The sequence below is a fragment of the Rhinichthys klamathensis genome, unplaced genomic scaffold, assembly GCF_029890125.1.
Source record: "Rhinichthys klamathensis goyatoka isolate OS25496 unplaced genomic scaffold, OSU_Roscu_1.1 h1tg000055l_1, whole genome shotgun sequence".
NCBI classification, from domain to species: domain Eukaryota; kingdom Metazoa; phylum Chordata; class Actinopteri; order Cypriniformes; family Leuciscidae; genus Rhinichthys; species Rhinichthys klamathensis.
Window position 1 is genome coordinate 6,474,805 of NW_026606600.1, and position 27,624 is coordinate 6,502,428.

The following is a 27,624-nucleotide window of genomic DNA, read 5'->3' on the forward strand; positions in this document are numbered from 1 at the left end:
ATCCGCATGTACGAATGCCATTGACGCCCCGCCTCATGTTGTTGACGTCAGGTTGAGTACAGTCAAGAACAAGGGGGAGGAGTTTCGGGTACATAAACAAGTCCCGACTGTACAGTGTACACCGACGGCAGTGACTACTACAGCACAATTTAGACAAAGCAGAGGCATTTAAGCTGCAAAAACTACTTTTCTGACAGCTAATAAGGTGGGCAAAACTAAACGTTGTTATTCAGATTTTACAAAATTCAGATTGTGAAATGTCAAATTTGTGAATGTGTTTTGTTTCTTCTATAGATAACTTCAGCTATTGTTTTGTAGGCTATTTAAACACTCAAATCTATTTAGACACTGTTTATTAGTTTATCCTTTGAAAATGTCTGAAAGAGAATAGAATAGGATATAGCCGATACAAAAGCAAAAGCAGTTTGCCTATTTTGTTGTTCCTTTATATCATTAGTTTCTTCGATAATCCGAGGAAACAATAATTGTTAGTAGCCTATTGTTGTGTTTATGGTAACGTTAGAGCTATTTCAGTTGCTTTAAATAAATGTACAGTAGGCCTACATTCCGTGCTTGACTGTTAACAAGTCAGATGCTTTACATGGTCAGGGCTACAGCTGATCACTCCTTCCTGTCCCACTTCACTGACGTATATTGGGGATAATTTTAGGATATTCAAAAATAAATATAACAGTGTTACAATTAGACTAGCTTTAACTGAAATTAACTATCAATACACATCGTAAAGTCGTAAAAAAATAAACATTATTACAAGCATAAAGAAACCAGCGTTCCTTTGGAAAGAGTTAAAAAATAAACCGTTTAATTGTCAAACAAAAATAATCATCACTAATATTTCATATAACGTTTAACTGTGGCTTAAAAGGGAGCTACAATTCAATTCAATTTTTGAAATGCTATGCTGGTGTGTACAAACAAGTTATCTTTGTAATGGGGATGCTATTCAAACCTGTAAAAAAAAAAAAATCAGTTCTGCATCTGTACAGTGGGCTCTCAGAATTCAGTTTGCAGTTTATTTTTTAAATTTGCCTTTAGCAGAGTAGACCGACATGCCTGGACATAATCTGATCCTGTGCAGGAGTTTATTGATGATCTGAATCATATATTAATTTAGTCCAAAAAAGAAAATAAAGAAGCTAAATTTGGAAAATTATTCCAGACAGTGTTAAAAATAAGTGATCTGTGTAAAGGAACACCATGTCTCAGCTCAACCAGCTGGTAGCTACATACCAAGTGCATCAGCTGAACCAGGCTAGCAGAACATGAGTCATGACCTTACATTTATTGTTACATAAAGCTGTCTAATTTGACACCTGAAACATTCTGCACGTTACTTACCATCAACAGCTTATATAAACAGCAACAGCAGATATTTGCATGCTAAATATGCTCATTACAAAATCTTAGAATTGCAAAGGGAAAATATTGCAATGGAGGTCGATTCCTCTAGAGGGCAACATAACTCTGTATTGAATTTTTTTTTTTTTTTTTTTTACAGATAGCAGTCTGGCTAAGGCTAAGCCATAACAGAAAATGATCAGCAGAATCCTTGCACAGCTGGTGGGAAGAGAAGAGAAGGACAGTGATGTTGCAGAGGAAACTGATAACTGTGCAAACCTCCTTGAGTTTGATGATGGAGAATGGGTTATCATAAAGATACACGGTAACCAATTATTGACAAAAGTTAACTTTTGTCAGTTCAGTAACTCTTCTATTGTTATTAACTGATGTTAATAGTAATCACATATTATAATGCTAAAAGTGTGAGAGTCATTACTTTAATTTCGTGTTATACCAGTGGTTCTCAACCATGGGGCCGGGGCTTTTTTTTTTTTTTTAAAAGCTTTTATTAAAGTGCCTTAAAAAAACATTTCTGGTGTGCATCTCGAGACAAAACAATGGCACTGAGACATATTTTGAGATATGACAGTGCAAATTGCTTTCAGCTAAGACATGCATTTTAGTTTGGGACTAGTCTTAAGCCCTGTCTGTGAAACCGGAGGATACTTACTGAGATCTCATCTTTGTGGCAAACACCCCTGTGACAACTATAGCCTCAGTCAGTATCCCTTATTGTATAGGTTACTCATTTGGCCTGTGCAAGAAAAAGAAAAATTGCCCCATGAATTTAGGGACCCTGCTTTGAATCATGCCTAATTGGATCATTAGTAATGTTGTTGACTTAAGTAATTTATGCTTCCTCTGCAGAGAATCAGTCACTTGGCTCAGCTGACACCAACATTCTTGAGAACCTGTTAATCGAGCACCCCAGCATGTCTGTGTACCAGATGAGGCCTGATCAGGGAGACCTCGGTTCGGATGAAGAAACAGAGGATGTGGCTAGGTAAGTTTAAAGACAATTAGGCATTTTCAGCTAGAATCATTTATTCAGCAAGAATCGAGCTAATATTGATTATTTAAGCTACTTAAAATGTTAGGTGTTTAATAGTCGATACAATTTGTAATGCTTTTAAAAGAAGTATCTTATTTCAAAAAGGCTGCATTATTAGATCAAAAATACAGTAAAAACAGTAATATAGTGGTTGCACTTTATTTTACAGTGCACACACTTGCAATGTACTTACATTGTACCTACCCACAAAAGTACTGAGTAGTGTAAGGTAACACTTAAAGCTGGAGTCCGTAGCTTTTTTGGGGTTAAAAATTATCCAAAATACATATTTGTGAAAATACATAACCAGCCAGTGTTCAAAACTATCTGCTTGCCTTAGCTTGATTCAAAGCGGTAAGCTTGTAATAATGTTTTTAATTCCAGTGGTACTGGTGGATTTCCGCGGGAGATTCGAGCATGTCTTTGCGTCATTATGTCACATCTGTACACATAAAGAAGGAGTCTCGGCTAGTAGGCTATATTGCGTGTGAGGATGTTGGAGGTGGATATAGCCTTTTCTCACAGCACTTGATATAATTAAACTTATCAATTTGATGGCGGATCCAGAAAGGTTCAAACGACAATCACCAGTGACAACAGATTCACCCGTTGTAAAATGCAAAAGACTTCGTTCGGACTTCGGAGTGGCTACAGAAAGAAGAGACTGCAACCGGACCCATGCGAAAACAAGGATACATATCGGAAGGACATTACATGTAGTCATGCAATGCTTGCTTACGTTGTTAACATTAACAATTTGAGAACAAAGTATAATTTGCACGGTTTTGCGTGATATGATAACTTATAAGCGATTGTTAGATTTAATCACCGCGATTTACTGCAATGTCAGAACCAGAACAAAAGTGGATGTTTCTTACTAGTTCAGATGACATTTTCTGGTGAAAATTATTATGTTGGTCATACTTCCAAAAAGAATAATCTGTGATTCTGAATGCCAGTATCCACACCGGCGCGGTGACTGACAGCTGCACACTCTCCTCAAACATTGTTCATCCGCGCTGTGCCGTGTCGAGGGTGTTGAAGTACAACTCACGTAAAGTTGATAATTCCGCGAATGACTGCAATTGCAGATTTCGAACAGAGACGGCGACAAAGAGGAAAAACTCCGGACTGCAGCTTTAAAGGCACACTGTGGAACTTTTCAACCTTTATAATATATTACCAAAACCCATTGAGATGGTACATCGACTTACAATAGGTTGAATGACACGTCTGCCGTAGCCTGAAGGTGTCTGTATCGCTTTTCCTAGCACTATGTAACTTCGGGTTTCGGGTAGGAACCCGAGCACAAAAAGAACTACAAAATTCAACCGCTTTACGGCATACGTCACTTCCCCCACCACCCACAACTTCCTCAGATTCTGACGTGAGTGCTCAACCATAGACAGTAAAAGAAATGGACAGAGCGATCTCATTGGAACTCAGTTGAGACAGTTGAAGCCCACTTTTAGCGATTTTTGAGCACTTCCGTTCCTGACGCGCAGACTCAGACCGACTCAAACTAAGCTTGATGACGTGAGCAACCTGTCTGACAGACGTTACTCTTCTAGTAGCTGTGCGTGAAAATTGCCAACGTTAATCTTGCAGAGACGGGGAACTTGAGCAAAGAGTCCTTTATCGTGAGTGAGCAGGAGTAAGTATTCCGTTGCTTTTATGGACTCATTATCTATGGGCTTCTCTCTTGACGGGACGTCCCCCCGATTGCCTGCGAGCTTCTCCTCCTGTCTGTACGGTAATTTCTGTACAGCGCGACAGAGAGTCGAGTGGTTATGACGCAATCGTTAGCCTATTTTTACTAAAACTGTTTCTACGGGGCCATAATGTAACATAGAAGGTAATGGAGCCATTTATACATTGTCGTGTTTCTTTAGAAATAAATAATGGACAAATGGAGTCTTTAAACGCCTCAGATGTAAAGTTATTCGCTGTCAAAGTGACGCCAAAATGAATGGTAGTCAATGGAAATGCTAACGCAAGGGAAGTTCTGCTACAAGATGGCGGTACCCGGCCGGCTTCAACTTCCGGTCGATGGATTACCCCCTTGTGCTCAACTCGCGTTTGATTGCCGTCTGTATGTTTTCGTCATGGCCGAACCAACAGCTACAAGGAAGAAGGCAAAGGTTTTGTCAGAGGACACTAAAAAAAGAAAGAAAAAGGCATAGTGACAAATGAAAAGCCAGGACGAGGATCACCATTGGTCCAGCTTTCGCTGGCGTGAGCTACAGGAGGAGGAGGGGTGCCCGACCGATGCTGACGCTTGCCTGCACACAAATGCCGTTTCCAAGGTGACCCAGATAAATCATATAAGTAGAGTAGTATTTTCTGGTATTCCGGCCACAGCCGATAGTGTTATGTGTGTAATAAAATGCCCACAGCCCATTGTTCATTTCTACACACAAGCACAGCCCGCCACAGTGCAGGGCTCGCACAAATAAAGTCGACTCATGTCAAATGTACATTAAATGTAGTGAACGTGCCCACGACTCAGTGCCCACAAACACTACACACAACATGTCCCACGGTTTCTGTAAAACGAAACCAACACACATAAGTTACAGTCAGCTCAGGCCGACGGTGTTTTTAGTGCAGTAAATGTGCCCGCCGTCCCGCGCCCACATTCACTCAGACATGTTAGCACTAAGCCCCACGGGGCTCGCCCCGCTCGCTCTCTCTCAGCAGACTGCTATAAGGGAATCGAGCGCGGCAAGGCTGCCCGCCTTAAACACTGCAAGCACACACAATCTAAAGACACGGGAGGCTGACCCACTGTCTATGGTCTGACCGGTTGACTGTTTGTTGACTTTTGCGACAGTGCTGCGGAGCTTGTGGCCTCTTGGGACGCTAGACGTGAAAGTTACAGGTCGAGCGCCACTAGTGGCCAAAAGTTCCGCGGTGTGCCTTTAAAGGAGAACTCCGGCGCAAAATGAACCTTTGGTCTAATAAAACATTGTTACCTAGTCAACCGTTCTCTGAGATTTGTTTTCATGATAATCGAATGTAAAGAGTTTTATCTCTAAAAACTGTTTAGCGTATAACGCTAGTAATGGGGGCATTTAATAAGTAAAAAGAAATCGCTAGTTTATACCACTAACAAGGCTTAAAATAGCCCCACACTAACACAGTAACATAATGAGGGTCCCTACATGCAAAACGAAGCATTGAAAACTTTGTAAGTGTACAGACCGTTTAATATGATACTTTATAAAGACAGTCCACTTCGTGTATACAGACAGGAGCCATCTTTGGAAAACAGTCTCGACTAATCAAACCACGAACGACGTGCTAAGTGAGCTGAACTGTATGAAGTTCAGTGAACTTCTGAACTGTATGAATGGCGTTCGTGGTTTGATTAGTCGAGACTGTTTTCCAAAGATGGCTCCTGTCTGTATACACGAAGTGGACTGTCTTTATAAAGTATCTTCTTATTAAACGGTCTGTACACTTACAAAGTTCTCAATGCTTCGTTTTGCATGTAGGGACCCTCATTATGTTACTGTGTTCGTGTGGGGCTATTTTGAGCCTTGTTAGTGGTATAAACTAGCGATTTCTTTTTACTTATTATATGCCCCCATTACTAGCGTTATACGCTAAACAGTTTTTAGAGATAAAACTCTTTACATTCGATTATCATGAAAACAAATCTCAGAGAACGGTTGACTAGGTACCAATGTTTTATTAGACCAAAGGTTCATTTTGCGCCGGAGTTCTCCTTTAAGGGGTTATTACCTTGTGTCTTTACTACAGTAAGTACATAATATGTTGTGAAACAGAACTGTAAAATAAAGAGCTACCAATATTGTGAAATATTATTACAATTTAAAATAATCGTTTTCTATTTTAATTTTAATATATTTTAAAATGTAATTTATTCCTGTGATGGCGAAGATGAATTTTCAGCATCATTACTACTCGTCTTCAGTGTCACATGATCCTTCAGAAATCATTCTAATTATGCTCATTTGCTGCTCAAAAACATTTATCATTATCAATGTTGAAAATGTTTGCTGCTTAATATTATAATATAAACCAATTTCAGCATTAATTTTTATAAGACTGCAATCTTCTGTAAAATGATATATATATATATATATATATATATATATAAAGATATAAAAATATAAAGAAAACAGGTTCATTGATGTCACATGGACATGTAACCTATATTTCCAAGTTGTAACTGTGGTTATGTTGGCTTGTGATTTGTCAATCTACCCCTTTAGGCCAGTGCCAGTCAGCCGTCACGTTTCTTGGCGGTTAGCAGCATGGGGCAGCCCCTTGCCCTGCAGCACCATTCTGCTCTCAGTGCAGCGTGCCAGAGTCTATAATGAGCACAGGAAGCTGACCCGCGGCGCCCTCAACAGGCAAAACCTCGCAAGAACACGCTATTCACCTTCTGAGCGGCGTTATGGCTACTTCAAACAGCCCACTCAGCGCCTGTACAACAACTGAGCAAATGATCAATTTCATCTGAAACCACTGAACATACAGGATTTGATAAGTGAATAGTGGTTTAAGGGGGTATGTTTGCAAATTAGGACATGAAACCATTCCCCTGTAAGACTAGGATGGATTAAGAAAAATTATTACATGCAGTGTGGTATTATTATCTTCAGGAAGAAGTCTCACTGTCACTGTGACTCTGAAAAGCATATGTTAAAAAAATACAAGTAATTTGCATTATTAGTCCTTTAGTACTTGCATCCTTTAGTACTTAGCAATGCAATGATGTTTGAGTGCTTCTATTTTAGCTGTATATATATATAAAAAAAAAAAAAAACCATTGTTTGAAAACAATTCAGTGTTAAAGATTGTGCTGTACCAGGCAATGCATTTTTTCATCAAGTATTAAAGTGAAATTGCATCTTAATGTTACTCACATGACAAAGCGATATGCTGTGATTTACTGTGATTATTTGACTTTGTATATTTAAATGCCGTTTTGGTGTTGCTTTTTTTATCTTCATGAATATATATGATAAAACTTTTTAAAAAGTGAAAAATAAATATTGTATCTTCACAATTGCTCTTATTTTTATTTTTTTTGCAATTTTAGTCACAACAGTCACTCCCGAAGTGTGTGCATCTTCCCCATGAACCTATTGATTCTCTCAGCATCCACACCATTTGCCCAGTGGCCTCCTTTCTTGAAATGGGAGCCGATGATCATGGCGCTTGCTTGAAGGTATTGCTCCACGTTATCATGTGTAACTCCAGAACCGATGAGAACAGGGATCCGTACAGACTGGGTAACCTCTGTTAAAACAAATAGGACTCAAAACATGAGTGTGAGGACATCTTTCTGTTACATACATGCATAAAAATACAAAAACATGTTGTTCCTTCATTGTAATGAGGATTTTGGCAGATTGTGCCTCATCCTCCATCTGACAGCTTCCCTAGTCCAATGGATCAGAACTAAGGAAGGCAATAGGCACACGTCCAAAGTAGGCAGCAGGGCAGTAGCAGACTAGACTGGGCCTGGTTTTTCATGCCTATGTTTACAGCCTTCCATGATCACTAGCCATCTGGAAGTGGGATTTAAAATAGCTGGAAGTGCTGGTGTCTATGTTAGCCCATACAAAGCCATTGGTTTTGGGGCAGGGCAGGAAGCAGGCCATCTGCCCACACGGGGCAGTCACCAGGGCCAGGAGACTGCGCAGCATCCTCTCTTTCCAAAGGACACCACTATCTTTAAGCACTTACACACATGGCTGCATGGGCTCTATTAAATATTAGAAGCAGATTAACTTCTAAATTAGCAGATTTACGTTTGAAAAGGATTGAAGGCAGAGAGTGTCACATAAGTGTCCAGTTTTAACACTAATGATTCCTGGACTTTGCACAAACATATAACCTTGGACAATTGGGGTCTGTAAGTTTTTGTCCCTCAAGTCTCTTATGCTGACCAAGGCTACACAAAAATACAGTATACTGTGAAACTGAAATATTATTACAATTCAAAATATCTGTTTTCAGTTTTATTATATTTATAGTTTTATTTATTCATGTGATGGCAAACCTGAATTTTCAGCATCATTACTCCAGTCTTCAGTGTCACATGATCCTTCAGAAAACAATTCTAATATGCTGATTTGCTGCTTATTATCAATGATAAAAACAGTCGTGCTGCTTAATATTTTGGTGAAAACCTTGATACTTTTTTTTCGGGATTCTTTGATGAATAGAAAGTAAAAAAAAACTGCATTTATTTGAAATAGAAATTGTATAGATGTAAAAGTATTTACTGTCCTTTTTGTGTAAAAGTGTGAATAAAAGTATTAATTTTCTTTAAAAGAATGTGTAGTAAAGGAAAACAAGAAAAACAAAAGGCTAAAATCCTGTTAACTCAAACATAATGCTAGCCGCATATATCAAATTTTAATTCAAATTGTTTTCCTGTATGATAAACTTATCACTATAAGATACCATAACTAACAAATGATGTTTACATCAGTACATTAGTTAGCAATGGGGCTAGTTTGATTTTATTTTGTGAGATGTTAGGAAGCTGCATAATGTCAGGATGACATATGAGATGGTTGGTTTCTACTGAAGCAGATTAAAGTTGAGTGACTCAAACATGCATACACAGCATAATAAGAATTGATCACAGTATAGCCCTAATACTGTTCATCAAACACAAATGTACACTACCGTTCAACATTTTGGGGTCAAGATACGTTTATTCAGCAAAGACTTTAACCTGATCAAGACATTCATAATGTTACAGAAGATTTCTATTTCAAATTAATGCTTTTCTTTTGAACTTTCTATTCATCAAATAATCATAATCAAAAAATGGATCACAGTTTCCACAAAAAAAATAAGCAGCACAACTATTTTCAACATTGATAATAAGAAGAAATGTTTCTTGAGCAGCAAATCAGCAAATTAGAATGATTTATGATGTGACACTGAAGACGGGAGTAATGATGCTGAAAACTCAGCTTTGCCATCACAGGCATACATTGCATTTTTATTTAAAATATTTTAGCTATAATATTTGAAAGTGTAATAATATTGCACAATATTACTTTTTACTGTATTTTTTTTAATATAAAGCCTTGTTACCGACTTACCGACTAAGAGGACATATTGAATAGCATAATATCTTAAAAATTTACACTGAAGACTGTAGTATAGACATTAAAAAATACACAGCACTTTTACACAGTCAGACTAAAGTATATTCTGACATCAGGCAGCCAGACTCACCCCTCAGTTCCTCTGGATCAGCCTGTGCTCCAGTGGCAGTTCCTGTGACGATGACTCCATCAGAGAGGAAGAACTCGGCTGCTTGGGCTGTCTCAGCTATGCTCACATCTGAAGTCAGGGCATGAGCACTGTAACATTATCAAATATATCACACAATAAAGCAGAAATCACCACACTGTGTTGTGCCTCTGTTCGAGCTCTGTGGTCAGCCAGCACGTAATGCACTCAGATCACAGATACCTGTGCTTCTTCTTGATGTCTGTAAAGATCTGAACGTGCTCTGCTCCAATGTGTCTGCGGTAGCGCAGCAGCTCGCCAGCGCAAGCGTTTAGCAGGCCTTCGTCTGCAACATGTGAGAACACAAACCCCTCTGCACGGATAAAATCCAGCCCTGTGGAGGGGCAGAAGTTAATATTCATTAAATGTCTTGTCAGAGAATACCTCGGTTTGAAATGGCATTCATGATAGCTTGTACAGTCATGTGAACACCTGAGGCCAGGGCAACAGCCAGTGCTGATTGGTTTGCAGCTGAGAGAATCTGAACACCGAGCGGCCAAGACGGATAAAGTCTCCTGACTGCTGCACACACAGCTGTCATTGATGCGCACACTTCTGGGCCCACCTCAAGGGTGTATGGAATATCATGCATGTTTTCAATGATCAGCCCATCCTGTCATACAGAGAATGATCTGAAATGAGCATTCACACATTGAGCACACTGACCAGAAACATAATTATCTGACAAAGGAGAAATCTAAAATCTGATAACTTTTACCAAAAAGCCTGGTAGACTGGTTTGATGAGGTAATTTCGTTCAGTCACATAAAAAAAAAGAAGGAAAAATATCTCCTATTGAATGCTAGTTATGACCCTTGCAGGCACCCGTACTGGAAAGAAGCTATTAGAAATCCGAAGACTGATCTGATTTGTTTCCATGAATCGGTTTAAGAATCTGATTCAGGTCTTATTTTATGTCATTAAATAATGACGTTGTACTTGACATCATGGTGTGACATCACATACTCTAAATGAAATATTCCAACAAAGCCGTGTGTCTTTTTCGACTACAATTTTAAAATATTTATTGTAATTTCATGTTCATGTTACGGGCGACGACAACTATACTGACGTTTACACCAACGAACAATAACATTGTTTATTATAACTGCCCACTGCAGTCTGAGCTTTAAAGTCCCCATGGTATCAAAATGGGGTGAAGTTGGCTTTAAAAAAAATGGAGTCAAAATGAAGTTTTTTGGCTTTTAGTATGAATATGTTAGCCTTACTGTCATCTATAAGCTAGTGTGCTCCAAAACAATGACAAAATTTGCATTTAGAAGATATAATCATTCAAAACTTACAGTCTCTCACTTCCACCAATATGGATCAATGATTTTGATGACATCACTCTGCACTTCAGCTTCTCAACAGATTTTCTGTCCAATAAAATGCTCTCTAGAATCTAAAGCGTCCCACCCCCTACATGATAAATAGACACTGAAGCTGCGGCTAAAATCGGTCACTTGTTCACACATTTACCATTTTCTACATGGTGAATGGCACGTAGTGCACTATATAGGGGACAGGGAACGATTCAGACAGTGTAAATATGCTTTCCATTGGGGCGAATCAGTTTAGTGTTAGGCAAACAGGCGCAGAGCGCACACAGTCTGCTCACATATGCACGAGTCGGCGCATATACCAGAAAACGTATAGGACCCATTTGAATTCTGTACAGAATACTATATTTAAAAGTGATAAGGACATTAGGAGGACAAAACGGTTAGAGAATAGGAGAAAACTGCGGCTTTACTGAGCTCAACGGCTCTGGCCGAACTGTGATATAAACTAAACGCTATTGGTTATTTTAAAAAGGGGGAGGAGCTGATCCATGTCTCCAGCTCTCTTCCTGTTTCAGTGGAAATTCCAACGATATCGTTCCCCTGTGTCGTTATAGTTAAAGTGATTTCTCAAAAACACGATTATTATAATTATGGTTAACATTATGCTAATACGCAATTAATCGGTTCACTTCAAATTTTTCGAGTCATTACGAATCAGACATGTCGGATACTACCTTAAACAACACGTTTAAAATGAATTGTCTTAAAAATGTCCTTAATAATCCCTCTTCACTTTGGAATATTATCCCTAATTATATTTTCTCTAAAGTTGGTGGCCTGAATTTTCTCTTACTTTGTAACTATAATGTTACAAAGATCCCTGTCAAACTTTCAAATTTTAATAAGCAGATGCTCTTGGCATGGTCCCTAATATACAAACACAACTTTTCTCAGCACAGATATTACTTGGAACAATAAGGATCTCTACAAGAATAAATCACTTTTCTTTGACAACTGGTTCAAAAACTACCTTTTTTTTTTTAGTTGGACAGCTTTTTAACTCACAGGGCAGACTTTATAACTATTTAGATTATTTACAGAAATATAAAATTCCTATAACTGCTCATGAATATGCTATTGTTTTCAATGCAATTCCCTCTGGAGTGTCTTTTATGTTGCAAGGTTCTACATTTCCATGGCCATACTTACTCTTTGAACCTTATTGACACAATGATCGGAAATGTATGCTTTTCTGTAGAGCAACAAAAAAAATTTATTATAAAATTAGAGCTCTCTTCCAAAGAGAGCGATAATGACAATTCCTTATGTAATACCATATTGGAATAATATATATATATATATATAATATCTTATTTTGTAAGTGACTTTTCTTTCTGTTTTAAAGATGTTTTCTTTGGATTTTTTTACTACTCAAAATAGAAAACAATATTACATAATTAATTTGTGTTTACTAAATTTCACATAGGCTACATAAACAAAAACGGACAGGCTCTAAACCTCTCTTTCTCTATTCAAAGTTCATCTAGACAAGAACTATCCAAAGCTCTGTTAATCCCAAAGCAATGAAAACTGTATCTCTATATTCATCCTTTTTGTCCTTTTTGGTAAATGTATTGCAGACTGCAGTGTTCTTGTTTTTTCTTACCCTGGCAACGTATTTGTGTCTGTATTTTTGTCTTCTTTGTTTTGTTGTTTCCCTATTTAAAGTATTGGTTTAATGCTTTGTAATGTTTCATAAAAATTCAATAAAAAAATCAGACATCGAGATGATTCTCGGTTCAATGATTCAGATGACTCGAGAACCGCTCAAACCGGTTTATGAATCGTTCAAACCGATGCCAGGCATAGATTCGATAATTCATTGAAAAGATCCGATTTAAAAGAATGATTCGGTCGCGAATCAATGGCACCGCGCTAACAATATAAGGTGATTACTATGTTAGAAAGAGCGAGATTATTATAATTCTACACAAAGACATATTATGCCAATGATACGTTTAACTGTATTGAGCACATACAAGTCCTGCGTGGTGGTAAATTTCCGCCTCTCGACATGCCTCCTCTGTGATCTCTGAGAGAGTAGCGCGGTTCAAGGGGGTTCCTGCAAAAGAAAATAAATTAAAAGTTCAGTCTTTCCTATGTTAAGTTTGTTCTCCCGTCAAATGCGTTACCTGGTAAGGCTCGGACGTGAATCATGCCAATGACATTTGATTTTAAGCGTCCGAGAAGATTTAAAAACTTCATTTCTTAAGCCAACAAAAAACCGATTTGTGCTTTTTGATGGTCATGTGACTGGTCAAAGGTTAACTGACAGAAGTGTGGATCTAATGACAACATCCAAGATATCTGAACATGTAAAAGATACATCTCTGATAATATTTAAAACGCTGCTGTATATTGCAGTTTTGTGTATTTCTAAGGGGGGCGCCAGTCAAATACACTGAAACTGATTTGCCTGCGTTAACCTAGCAGCAACTGTAACAAAATAATGCGTTATATCAGCTTGACAACACTTGAGATCTCAAACGGCCTTCAGAGTATAACCAAAACATTCAATCTCGTGTCTCACTAACACTATAGCGCGATTACATTCATCTATTTAACATGATCACTGGGATTGTTTACTTCTCGAGCCTGCTAGCCATGTGCTCAACGCACTTCCGCTACCTCAATGCCGTGACGTCAACAAACACACGCCTCATTTTGCCGGCAAAATTTTCATGTTTCTAAACTTTGTTTTATTGAGCATTATATGTTTGAATAATAACGCCTGGATATCGCATGCTCGCTCCGTGCCGGTGTCAATCGCACTATAGCGGTATTGATCGCACTGCTTCGCGGTTGTTATAGCAGAGCGGGGATTTTAAATGACCCGCGTTGACGGCCCCTTTTAACGACTGCTGGCGGGTTATAAGACAAGGCGCAAAATTACTGGCGCCAGCTCAGAGCGAGCGGACTGCGGAACACATCACAGCTTAGCCATATGCTCCCTGCTTACAGACTCTTTGACCAGTTTTTCTAAATAATGCCTTGTGTCACACCATCCTAACTTTTGCATTTGAGGATATCCGTGGAGAGAACGCATTTTCAGAGAGCATCATATTAAGGTACGTGCATTGCACAATAATTTGGTTATTGTTAAAGATCGATAAAAGTGACATCAGACAAGTAAAATGCATTACAAGGGTTTGGGGAAGCAAACTTTACAATGTTGGATTGCCGAGACTTTAGGTTCTGTTGCTAGAGCGGGTTCAATGAAATAATGATTGGCTCGGCCATTTTCTGACTCCCTTGGGTTGAGCAATGCAAACGTGTAGTTTTATTAACAAACTAATAGAAATATCGGCATGCACTTGGTTGACTTTGAAAATATAGACTTTAAAGTGCACATATCTGTGGTTTTGAAGTGGTCGGTTGTGTTTTTCGTGTAGTTTTGACCTCTTGAACATTGTGCCCGGTTCTACTTCCCCGCGCCCAAAGCGCATTGTGAAGACTTACATGATGGGGGTTGGGATTAAAAGCCACAAATCGGACATTTTTGTAAAGTAACACTTTTATCTTTCAGGCTCTCGACACTCAACAAGGTCACACGCGTGGATACCATGCCAAGTAAGAAAGTGTAAGTTTCGCTTTTGTGACTTTAAGGCAGTTTTGAACATCAGTGTGCATGCATGGAAAAGTTGCAGCAGCGAGTTGGCCCAGTTAGTCACAGCGTTTCAGGCCAATGTGGAAATGTAACAATGTCATTTTTCGACGCAGGCTACGAACAGAGCAGATTAACACTACAGATGTAGCTCCTAAAACCAATTCTGTGCGTCCCAGGAAGAGGAAAGCAGACGTGGCTATTGTAAGGAAGCTATTCAACTTTTTATAATGCGCCTATATTAAAAACATAATGAGTGATGAAGTCTCTGACAGTTTTGTTTTTGAATTCACAGCATTTACACGATCTAGATGAGGAAATCACAGAGATGACCAGAAAGAAACCATGTGCATCCCAGGTATGGATGAATCATGACTGTATAATATCGATAGGCCTCACCAGGCATCTCATAAGCTAAACCAATTGCCACTTTTATTTTAGTGTTTTCTGTGGATCGCAAAGTGGTGTATGAGACTTATGGTCTAAAATGTGCTGAAATTATTCATATATACAGAGACATGGAATCTAATATTAAGACATATAAATATGTCTTGATCACAGATTATTTCCCAAAAATATTTATATTTTTTAAAGATGCACACATTTACTCAGATTTGTATGCCTAATGTTGAAAGTGCATATTTGTTAAGAATCATGAAGCATGTAAATGATTCGGCCTATATTTTCACTTCAGAGTGAAATTTGACAAAAGTTGAGTAGTTTATTACATTTGGTTGTTGAACATTTCTATCATAAAACTGTTGCCAAATATTGTTTAGCTACTTCTCTCACCTCACACTCTTCCTCTGGTAAAAACTGAAGCACTACGCTTGAATTCATGTTCAGGCACTGTTTGGCCACTGAGGCAGAACAGCCTATAAATGTAATATGTAAAACGTTTTGCAATCGTAACAACAAACAGGGCAGCATCAAGAATATTACATATTGGAGGGGTTTTTTCCCTCTCAATGTATATAGTGGTTCCAGTCACTGCTGCCTATGCCACTTTAGTATAGTGAGTGGTTAGGGTAAATGTCATGGCTTGAATTTACACAGGAAGCGTTTTTTTGTGCCATGGAAGGTCCTTTTCAAAATGCCTTTGAAGCCTGTCGTAGTTGCAGAGGGCGGGCTTTTGTATTTGTTTATATCAGTTAGAGTTTACCCTTTTTTTTCTTTCTTATCTTGTCCTCTTGCTCAGGCCTGCTGGAATCCTGACACTGGTTACACAAGCCCATGCAGGCGGATCCCCACACCTGATGAAGTCGAGGAACCGGTTGCTGTTGGCAGCATGGGATTCACACAGTACGCCACAGAAAGCATTTTCATCACCCCCACGCGCTCTACCCCTCTGCCGGCCCTCTGGTGAGATTTGACTTTACGAACTGTATATTGACATGATTTAATGTTTGCCAATAGAATAACTTGTAGGACAAGACATCTTTGTTGCATTCTATGATGTATGTATATATATATATGGATGTACATGAAAAAGTTGACGCGTTCCCCTGTAACTTCTCACAGCTGGGCAAGCAAAGATGATGTGTGGAACAACCTGCTTCGAAAAGACAAACTTTACTTGCGAGATATGCACGTTATGGAGAGACATCCAAATCTCCAACCCAAAATGAGAGCGATTCTGCTGGATTGGCTAATGGAGGTTTGTAATCATTGTTGAACCATTCACACGTCTTAATCTAATCTCATTAAGAGGGGTGGGGACACCGCAAGTTCCTTCATTCTTGTCTAAACCTCAAGTTGTTTACAAAGGCTGTTCCTCAAGTTCTCAGGTTTTCTTATAATTAAAAGCTCACTGCAAGTAGAGCCCAAAGTACACTTGAATTTATATGTGACTGTTTTATCCGTTTGATAGTGTGCGTGAGCACAGGCGATCGACAAATGCGCACTAGATTGTTTCCTATTAGTAAAGTGTCTACAGCATTTCTCTCCAGAAATTAAAACACAAATATATTTTCTGTGTAAACTCCAGTTTCCTGTATCTCTCACACAAGCACTCGTCAGTGTCACCGTGTATTGTTGTCGTTTCTAGAAGTTTGTTTTTTCCATCTCATTCATTTATATTCAAGGTGTATGTGCGAGCTGAGTGTGCAGAGTATACGCGGTTAGGAAAATCTGGCTGTGCTCATACAGTACACGTGTGCTGACGATGAAATTTACCTTACACTGGCGGTGAAACTGTACACATGGTCTGTCGGTTCGGCACGCATGTGTACCAAACAAATGAGTTTTAACCACTGCGTGTGCAAAAGATCTGCATGTGCTGAACTTAATTTGAAACTCCGATATAGGATGGGAAATTACCGTTAATATCAATATTATGTTGTTGTGGACAAATCTGAAAAATAACTGCAACAACCCTCTACAATGCGAGTAAAATCAAATTTCACGCTAGGACAGGGATGGGCAAACTCAATCCTGGAGGGCCACTGTCCTGTAGAGTTTAGCTCCAATACAACTGATACAACTCTCCTGCCTGTAGCCTTCTAGTAAGCACAGAGCACATCGTACCGGGCAGGAAGTCAGACACAGAACGGCATAGAGGAAAAAGGAAGAAGTCACCAACGCTCCGCTGCTGAAACGCGTCTGAGACGCTTCCAGTGGACTTTGACGCCGAGCTAGGGACGCATCAAAAACGTGGCGCTGACGTTCCGTGCCGTAGACGGATCCAGTGGATTTTAGGGGTCAGAATAAGTTTAGCACAGAAATATTTGTTTTCACTTTCCTACATTTGAACACTGACTGAGCGCTTGAAAGTTTCACTCTCTGAATTTAAAGCGCACTATTCATATCAATGGATGCGCAGCGTATTTGATGCACCGAAAACTGTAATGTGAATGTGCCCGGCTCACTGTCTATAGTCTGGGAGCGCTCAGCATTTCTCACACATGCAAAGAGAGAGTCTTCAATGCCACAAAGAATTTATGCAGGTTTTTTTTTTTTTTTTTTTTTTTTTTGGGAGTTATTCAGCTTTAAAAAACAAGCAGAAGCCACTGTCGGTTACTTCGGTAGTGGGTGGGAATAATGCAGAAGCGGCAATCTCATTGGCTAGCGCTCATCAATTACCGTCCACATTTTGTTTTCAGCAAATCAGTTCGAGCGAACTCTGACAATGTAGTAATTATTCAGGAGCCCAGCAGCTTGTTAGCAATAGTAGTTGTAGTATTTTATTATTATTTTACAGAAACATTGAATAATGTGTTTCTGTAAAAGTGTCAAGCATTACCACCAACCCATAAGTTCTATCATATCAAGTTAAAAAAAGCTTGATTGACTGTTTTGTTAAACGGTGTAGTTGTAATTCTTTTACATCAACGGGAAAAGTACACAAACCAATTTGTCCTAAACATGTTTACATAACAGAGGTGGGAGTGTGTTTTTTTTTTTTTTTTTTTTGAAGACATGGGCGTTACATGCTGTACTTGCATGCATTGCATTTTTTACTGAATTACTTATTGATATAGCTTTATTATTAAAACCCTATTTAAATAAATGGCTGGAAACTCAGAAGCGAAGATACTTGGTTGTATATTCAACAGGATTCTTTATTGAGAACACAAGCTTAAACTTACTTTTGTGAGGTTTATTATAAATAGCTACTTCTAAAAACTTGAGCAGAGACATCAAGACAAGTATCTTACCTGACGCTGATATTAAAATGGGCAGTCTTCAAGGTATTGATACTCAGTGCATTTGCATATTTTCACATTTCTATGTATATTCCCAATAAATACATCTTAACAAAAAAGGGCAGTCTTCGCAGTTTCTGCGATTTTTGTCTTATTAATTTTATAATTTTTTTGTCGGATACCATTCGTAATGAAATGATAGCATGTGAAAGAGTGTTGTGCAAACGGTAGCTCGGGTTGGTCAAAGACATAAGGAGAAGCATTCGTATAATATGATATCGGCAATCACATACATTCACATTGGGACGGGATTAGATTTCTCAGAGGATTGCTGAGTTTACTGAAAAACTGTAGGTAATTTGCCCTAGAATGTTTACAGAGTTTATGTGAGAAACAGATGAGGTACGCCTGTGAAACCCGAATTTAACTAATGTCCTCTGTGAAAACTAATCCCCTCTGAATAGGGCCACAGTTTGTTCAGTAAACCAAATAAAAAAATAAGCAGTCTTATTTTCCCCCCTCCTGTACCGAAAAACAAACATACCGAACAGTTAATTTGAAATGGAGGTACTTACTGAACTGTTATTGATGTACTGCTACACCTCTGTGACTCTGTCACACACACTGACTGAGCGTTTACCCTAGCATACACCTAAATATCAGTGTTCCACAGATTTAGAATTCGAAGTCCGTTTTCATAGTATGGATAACTAAAAATGAAATGTAAAGCAATAAGTTTTTTTTTTTTGAAGCGATGAATAGTTTTGTTTCTCTTTCATAAGCACTGACATGTTAAATGGTGAGCTTTGACACTGACATCTACTGTCTTTTAGGTTTGTGAGGTGTACAAGTTACACAGAGAAACGTTTTACTTGGGTCAGGACTACTTCGATCGCTTCATGGCCACACAAGAGAATGTTCTTAAAACAACACTACAGCTTGTAGGCATCTCATGTCTCTTCATAGCTGCCAAAATGGAGGTAAGTTTTACTTTCAGGTGCCCTTGTACTTCAGCCTGAACTTTTGATAAGGAGTATTATATCCTATCAGTGTAATTCCATGTTTTAAGAACGTTTAAAGTTAAGGCGCAGCACTTGGACATGAAATCTAATTAGGCATTATGTTCTTTTCAAAAGGAAATTTACCCTCCTAAGGTGCATCAGTTTGCTTATGTCACTGATGGGGCGTGCTCCGAGGATGACATTCTTAGCATGGAAATTATCATCATGAAGGTAGATTGTCATCTTTTAACCTCAGTACTGTGCCTAAACCTGCAGCCCTGCTGCTTATATAGTGTCGTGGACTACTGTACTCCATATTTGTTGTTCTTCTTCAGGAGTTGAATTGGAATTTGAGTCCTTTAACCCCAGTGGCTTGGCTCAACATCTACATGCAGATGGCCTATCTAAAGGAGACTGCTGAAGTTCTCATAGCCCAGTACCCACAGGCTACATTTGCGCAGATTGCAGAGGTAAGACTTCACAATTAATCGTGTTAAAATCACAATATGGTGTCTGACTATATTTACCGCAAAAAAGCTGTGATTCTGCACGTGTCGTGTCCCTGCAGTGTGAAGGCCTGGCACTCTTTTGTTTTCTACTACACATACCGCAGGTGTACATGGTGTTTCTGATTTTATCTTTCTCAAAGCTGCTCCCAATATATGAATGCACTTTCCATTTCTGGGGCTTTTCTGTGAAAATATGCTTTAAAGGCACACTAGTCTAATCAAAAACTAAAATTGGTTCCTTTTTTCTTCTTCTGTGGAACACAAAATAAGAGATTTTGAAATGTCTTTTTTTTTTTTTTTTAAACCTAAATCATACAGGTTTGGAATGACATGAGTGTAAGTAATGACAAGTTTTGGGTGAACTTAGGGCTGGGCGATATGGAGCAAAAAATATATCTCGATATACGATATATATCTCTATCTTTACAGGAAAAATAACCCAACAAAAACTACTGCAAAAACAAATATGCCAAATACCACAGTCTTTTTTTTTATTTTTTTATTGGAGTGCAAAGAGGTAGGCAGTTCATGTAGTCCAAAGTGCTTCTGCGACATTTAAAAAAAAAAAAAAAAATTAATCCCTGTATACAAAAATAATAATTCAACAACGGCAATGGCCAGGGTTGCCACCTGTCCCGTTTTACCGGGATTGTCATTCTTTTTAATAACCTATCCCGGGGAATTTATCCACTCTCCCGGGACACAGAATGTCCCGGTTTTCGAAAGGCTGTGTGAATATGTATATTCAAACCGTGTAGCGCGCGCACTGCAGAGAGGGACTGAGAGCGAGAGACCTTGCGTGTGCGTGTGTGCCTCAAGAAGTGCATGTAAGACAGCATTTAAGACGATTCTTTTAGACGAGTTCTGTAGCCTCCGGGCTAGTTGCGGGCGCCGCCATGTTGAATGAGACAACACACGAGGGGAGGGGGAACAAAAGCAAGGAGGCGGGGGCGAGCACAGCGCAGAGAAGGCAAAATCGCCAAATCAGAATTAAATCTAAACAATATATCGATATATACGATATGTTAAAATCCATATCGTGTTTAAAAAAATATCTAGACATATTTTAAATATCGAGATTTCGCCCACCCCTAGGTGAACTATCCCTTTAGGAACACTGCTTTCATATTCATGTGACTTAACTCATTTCACTACAAGTTACTATATAAATGTAATGAAATAAAATCTTGTTTTGTGAATGGAATAGGAGATTGTAGCTTTTTACCAGAATTAAAATCCTATAAGAACATATTAAAAAAGTACTGTGAACAACACTGAAATTCCAAGGTCTTTCTTTAGTTTTTCGTCAAAGGTGTTGAGAGTTGAATGTCAAGGATCTACAGCAAAACATATTATTTGTATGGTAATTCTAATAATCTAGTAGTAGTATATAGGGGTGGGCGATATGGCAAAAATATCATATCACGATTTTTTTCAGGAAAATCACGATTAACGATTTTATCACGATTCTTTTTCATGTTGGTTTTACTATTTTGCAAGTGACTGAGCATTACAGCCAAACTAATGTCCCTATTTAAAAAAAAAAGCCTTATAGGTAACAAAATAAAAAAGAATGGCAGACATTTAGGCCAAAGTGGCGAAGATAAAAATCTTTATCATTATTTTCTTTGTTATTAAGAATTAGGAACAAAGATACACATTAAGCATACACAACTTAATATACAAATGAAATAAACAGTGCTTTATTTTTTCAGCTACAGTAGCGGTATTTAACAGTAGCATTGAAGAAAGTAATTAGGCTAAATGAACAAATACGAAAATAAAACACAACATAGACTTCACTGTATAAATTATACATTGATTATTATTAAAGCTACTACTAAAGTTCTCAGTCAAGAGCAGTGAGTGATTTCCTCTTTGTGTTTTGTTGTTTTATTAACATTAAAGGGATAGTTCTCCCAAACATTTTAATTGTCATCATGTACTCTCTCAAGTTGTTTTAAACCCGAATAAGTTTCTTTCTTCTGTTGAAAATAAAAGTTATTTGGAAGAATGTGGCTAACCAAACAGTTGCTGTACTCCAGTGACTTCCATAGTATATGTTTTCCTACTATGGAAGTCAATGGGGACCAGCAACTGTTTGGTTAGCCACATTCTTCCAAATAACTTTTATTTTCAACAGAAGAAAGAAATTAATACAGGTTTGGAACAACATTAGAGTGAGTAAATAATGACAGAATTTTTATTTTTGGGTGAACTATCTCTTTAAGGACAAGAGGCAGCTTGTTTACTAACTGGCTACTGTCGCTTTAAGAGCTGCACGCGACGCGTCTAATATACACGCATTTGACAAGCCGATTTTCTCTCATTTTTTTTCTGTTTGCTTTCACTTTAGACATAACCAACTTTGTTTATGTAAACCTTGTGTGTATTTGACAATATTAGCACAATAAGACTCGAAAGATAACTTATAACGTAGTCCAGTAAACACAAACAGACGCTGTTAGACAGGCTTTTAGTGCCCGTGTGCTTCGGGTGTATGCGCTCAGAAAGCACACGTCAGAGAACAGCGCATCAGCACGTGAATTACATGTTTAACCAGCAAGGCTTTAAAGCACATGCAAATAATGAACTTCTGTGAACTGCAGTGTCCCGTTCCTCTGCGTTAACATTTGTTGTATGTTGAGACGGAGCTCGGCGCCAGAACTGCAACTGATAAAATGCACGATACTACGATATTTCTTCAAAAGCAGATCGTGGAGACATTTTAATCGTCCACGATCAAAAACCGTGATATCGCACACCCCTAGTAGTATATAAAAAAAGTTGTCTGGGTTTAAAAAAAAAAACTTGCTAGAGACAAAAAGCATCCCTAGTAATACTTCCTTGCTTAAAGTTTTTGCATACATGTTGAACTTAAGCTGATGTTTCAGGCTTTTTTTTTTTTTTTTTTTTTTTTCTGAGAGATGTCTCTGTGGATGTCTCTCTTTACTTAGGATTTAGTATCTTATTTTGTCTGTCTTTTTGTGTAGCTCTTGGATCTGTGTGTACTGGATGCAAGAAGTCTGGAGTTCTCTTACAGCCTCCTCGCAGCTTCTGCACTCTTCCACTTCTCTTCTCTAGAGCTAGTGATGAAAGTTTCAGGTATGATTTTAATGTTTTTTTTTTTTGTGAATTTCTTCTCGATAGTTTTATTAAATGGAGCATGTAAATGACAAAAATTTATATATATTTTGTTCCAGGGCTGAAGTGGTGTGATTTGGAGGAGTGTGTGAGATGGATGGTCCCTTTCGCCATGTCTATTCGTGAAGCAGGCAGCTCAGCCCTCAAGACCTTCAAAGGAATAGCAGCAGATGACATGCACAATATCCAGACGCATGTGGCTTACTTGGAATGGCTGGTAAGTTTTTTGCATTTGAAGCTAGGCCACAACTTAATTTTCTCAGGCCAGTTTTATATATGCACACTCGCTTGGGTTTCAACACTACTGTCTATCTTGTTCTGACTAAAGAATTGTGCATGCATTTGCCCAAGCCACATTTGTCTCTTTCATTTCCTCTTGCCTAAAGTTTTCTTGTTTCTTTTCTTGTTCTTCAGGGGAAGGCGCACTCATATCAGCTAGTGGACATCGAGAGCAGTCAGAGGTCTCCGATTCCCTCTGGAGTGCTCACACCACCACACAGCAGCGAGAAGCCCGAGAACACCGTCTCCTGACTTCCTTTATGTATGGAATAGGACACAGCCCTGACTGAGTTGAAGTGAAAATCAACAAATGAATGGCATTACAGGACAAATCCAGCTATCAGTTCACATGCATTGGCATAAGACTCAAAAGACCAAAAATGTCTAATGCTTTTTTTTTTTTTTTTACGAGACTTGAAAGACATACTTTTTTTTTTTTTTTTTTTTTATGGTCCAAAGGGTCTATGTTTTGTTTTATTTTATTATTATTATTTAGTTTACAAACGTAGACTACCTGCCAAAATCTCAGAGCTGTAACTGGCTCTGGTTGCTGCTAAAAGAGGGTGGGACTGGAGCAGATGGGAAGATGACCACAGAGATCCCCACACAAATATGGGCATGGGTTTCTGTTGCTCAGGTTGCCATTTGGACCAGCAAAATCCTGACAGGTTGTCACGGGGACTCAAGTCTCCACTGCCAGAAAGGACCAGAGAAATCACCAGCTTCAGAAGCTTGGACTCTGATTTTTATATTTAAGATTTTTGCTTCCTGTGTGTTTGTAACCAAATTTGACCATTCACTTTTTATAGGTATGTTTTTAAATGAGATGCTGCTACATTTCTCTATATCATATTTCTAAATAAAGCCACTGTCTCAGACAGTTTTTATGATTACCATACTTATTTGTTTCTTGATGTTTATAAAATACTACTCAACATATTTTGTCATATATATATAAATGTATAAATCTCTATTATATATGGACCATATTTTATATTCTAATTAACTTTCTATATTTTAAGCCTTTTGTGTAAATAGTTTTTAACATGTTAACAATTAACATTTCTATGATGAATGGGCAACCAAAGAGATAATGCATTACATGAAGAAGAAAAAAATGCGTTAGATGACAACCATTTAACTTACTAACAAGCCTACACCCTGTAGTGCAACGCATTTAACTTCATGGGAAAAACTCCAGCGTGTGTAATTTGACATGCATGTACAGAGGCAGCCTAATTTTGCTTTTAATGGAACTGGAATGGTTCTTGTATTAAGTCGTCTAATTACCAAAAAGCAATCTATGCAGTTTGAAAAAAAGATGTGCACTTGCTGGCTGTTTTACAATAGGAGTCAAAAATAGCAGATGTAGGCCTACTGAAGTGTAACATCATGTATGAGATCTATGAAACAAAATGGTGAACAGGGCCTGTAATGGCTGTCTCACTCGTGCATCTACATACACAGTGCCCTCTGCTTGCAGTCTGAGAACGAGTGTTACGGAGAGACCAAGGACATGATCCACTAGATGTCAGTGTGATGCTTTGTCTGTCATGATCAGAAGGCTGGACTTGAGGTCTGTGAGCTCCTCAACAGCTGCTGCTGAGACAAGGGTAATTCATTACATTGCACACTGACAATCGCTCTGCTGCCTTGGTCTGGCAGTGTTTGGGTGCTGTGTTGGTGACTGGAATCTGCTTAAGGCAATTTTGGTTTGGGCTTTATTATTTCAGTTGTTGAAAATGGCAAGCTGCTCAATGCGATTTGTATTGAAACATTACACACGTACATTGTTATTCTACAATTGACCGTTATCCAACATGCAATGCAGATCGGGGTAATTTAAAAACCCGTTTTGTGGCAGGTTAAGCAGTTAATAACAAAAGGGTTTGAATATGAGGTAGATGAAAGCTTCTCACCCTTAAAGGGATAGTTCACCTAAAAATGAAAAAATTGTCATTACTTATCCTCAAATTGTTCCAAACCTGTATGAGTTTCTTTCTTCACACAGAAGATATTTTGAAGAATATGGTTAACCCAGACAGTTGACGACACCTATTGACTTGCATAGTAGAAAAAAAATACTATGGAAGTCAATGTGTGTTGTCGACTGTCTGCCAACATTCTTCAAAATATCTTCTGTGTTCAACAGAAGAAACAAACTCATACAGGTTTGGAACAACATGAGGGTGAGTAAATGATGACCCAATTTTTGGGTAAACTGTCCCTTTAACGATCAATTAGCGCAGTTTGTGTCCCTCATAGGTTTACAGTGATTGGAGGCCCACGTCACTGTTCTGTATTTAACATTGTGGCAGCAGGATGGTTACCATGCAGTCTCTTAAAAGAGCTGTATGGAGGTCAACGTTGAAGAGGAGGAGGTGGCTTCCCCCAGCAGACAGACCCTGGGGGCCGGGGGGCCCTCAGGCAGGCAACAGCGCAACAGCTGTTATGTGCTCAATGGCCCCTTTTGTTCTCTCCGCACAGACGCTGGTGGCAGCAGCAGCAGGTGCCCATTGGATGATCTCCCAGCCATCACCGCCAAAAGTCACACCTAGTCGCAGCTCTGTGCCCCCTGTCTGCCACTAATATTCATAATGCAATCCAATAAAAGAGTTCTCAACAAAGTTCTGGTTAAAATATGTGAGAAACGCTGATTATATTGTTTTTAGGGCTGGGCAACGATTAATCGCGATTAATCGCATCCAAAATAAAAGTTTGTGTTTACATAATATATGTGTGTGTAGTGTGTATAATTATTTTGTATATATAAATACACACACATGCATGTATATATTTAAGAAAAATGTGTTATTAATATATCAAATATTTATATCAAATATTAATTATGTATAAATATATATAAAGTATATACATGCAAATATTTCTTAAATATATACATGCATGTGTGTGTATTTATATATACAAAATAATTATACACACTACACACACATATATTATGTAAACACAAACTTTTATTTTGGATGCGATTAATCGTTGCCCAGCCCTAATTGTTTTACATTTTATGAAGCATTTTTGTCCTCAGGAAGAAGCTAATATGTTTAATCTTGGATTTCAGAGTGGTATTGGTCTAATGTCTGAAATATCTGTGTTTAAGATCTAAGGCCAGGTTTCACAGACAAACCTGGATCAGGCCTTAGTTTAAGTAGCTTTAAAAACATGCCTGAGAAAACATTACTGGTGTGCATCTTGAGGCAAAAAATAGGCACTGACATATTTTAAGATATGTCAGTGCAAGTTGCTTTCAGTTCAAACATGCATTTTATTCTGGGACTAGGCTTAAGCCTTGTCTTGTTAAACCAGGGGTAAATCTACGGTCTGTAAGCCACTCAATGGCATACTGTAGCAGACGCAAGAAGGGGTTTCTTTTCAGACAAACAAAGGGTAAGCTTTCCAGTCCTTGAGTGAATTGCTGTTTTGTAATTGTTAATTGAGTAGTTCAGGTGCTATCAGGGTTGAAATGTATAATCAGCCTACATGCATTAATGAGTATGTGTTGTGTTGTTCTGTCTCCTGTACGACACGGGGTGGGGAGTAAATTGTTTTAGATAATTCATTTAGATGACTCAGTTTTAGGCAAAATAAGCGGGCTTTTCTCGGGTTGTTAGTGAGCCATCTTCATTAAAAGCCCCCTACGGTTCTAAGAGGTGGCGGGGGCTAAAAAGCTATATTCACACAACTTTTCTTCAGTTTAAATGAGAAAATTCAATCTTCACTGTCTCATTTTTCACCTAGAATAGTTCAGCTAATGAGGTGATTGTGTGTTTTTAATACAATATTGTTACAAAAAAAAGAACAGGATTAAGTGATTTCTTTATATTATAGAACAGTCACAGAACAGTTTAATAATCCTTAATAACATACAAAAATAGTAAGACTTTATTCAAATAATTTATCATTTATAAAATCAGGATTTTTATATATATATATATATATAAGTAAATGTTTTTAATATTAATATTTTTGAACATTAAATAAAACAAACATTATTCAAAGGTAACAACAGTGTAATCCCAGTTGTCAAGACTGTTTTAAAAAAAAGATTACAGAATACAAAATATACTTTATTGCCCCCGTATAGAAATTTGGTTTTGACCCCATGCTGCTACAGAGACACTGAACATTAATGTCCATACTATGAATAAATTGAAATACAAAAAAAATAAAAAATAAATTTAAATAACATATTTTGGTTAATAGTGCTAGTATTGTATTTTTTGCGATTTATTGTTGCTGTTCCTCTTAGAGCCAAAATCCCACGACCGTTTGCGGTGTAACACTCTAGTAAACAAGGAACAGGCAGTGGCTAATGCTAGTTTATTTTTGAACCCTATTATTGATGTTCTTTGCTTTCTTGGCTACAAAATAAG

General features: G+C 38.1%; 3 protein-coding genes across 3 annotated transcripts; 2 read left to right on the plus strand and 1 right to left on the minus strand.

The window, feature by feature from the left end:
- The first annotated feature begins 119 nt into the window (after positions 1-119).
- Positions 120-7,064, plus strand: si:ch211-260e23.9 (uncharacterized protein LOC555795 homolog). The gene is made up of 4 exons (XM_056248484.1): positions 120-205; positions 1,520-1,684; positions 2,230-2,365; positions 6,655-7,064. Exons 2-4 carry the CDS (start codon positions 1,555-1,557, stop codon positions 6,881-6,883), a joined length of 495 nt encoding a protein of 164 aa, XP_056104459.1. The 5' UTR covers positions 120-205; positions 1,520-1,554; the 3' UTR covers positions 6,884-7,064.
- Positions 7,065-7,440: 376 nt separating this feature from the next.
- On the minus strand, positions 7,441-13,294 carry zgc:162297 (uncharacterized protein LOC555865 homolog). The gene is made up of 6 exons (XM_056248486.1): positions 13,185-13,294; positions 13,032-13,114; positions 10,139-10,319; positions 9,890-10,040; positions 9,650-9,777; positions 7,441-7,687 (listed from the first exon to the last, which is right to left on the minus strand). Exons 1-6 carry the CDS (start codon positions 13,255-13,257, stop codon positions 7,497-7,499), a joined length of 807 nt encoding a protein of 268 aa, XP_056104461.1. The 5' UTR covers positions 13,258-13,294; the 3' UTR covers positions 7,441-7,496.
- A 566-nt stretch (positions 13,295-13,860) lies between these two features.
- ccne1 (cyclin E1) lies at positions 13,861-23,634 on the plus strand. The gene is made up of 12 exons (XM_056248485.1): positions 13,861-14,120; positions 14,579-14,632; positions 14,773-14,860; positions 14,952-15,014; positions 15,855-16,018; positions 16,178-16,313; positions 19,134-19,280; positions 19,437-19,532; positions 19,637-19,771; positions 22,804-22,915; positions 23,014-23,171; positions 23,369-23,634. Exons 2-12 carry the CDS (start codon positions 14,616-14,618, stop codon positions 23,483-23,485), a joined length of 1,233 nt encoding a protein of 410 aa, XP_056104460.1. The 5' UTR covers positions 13,861-14,120; positions 14,579-14,615; the 3' UTR covers positions 23,486-23,634.
- Positions 23,635-27,624: the final 3,990 nt, after the last annotated feature.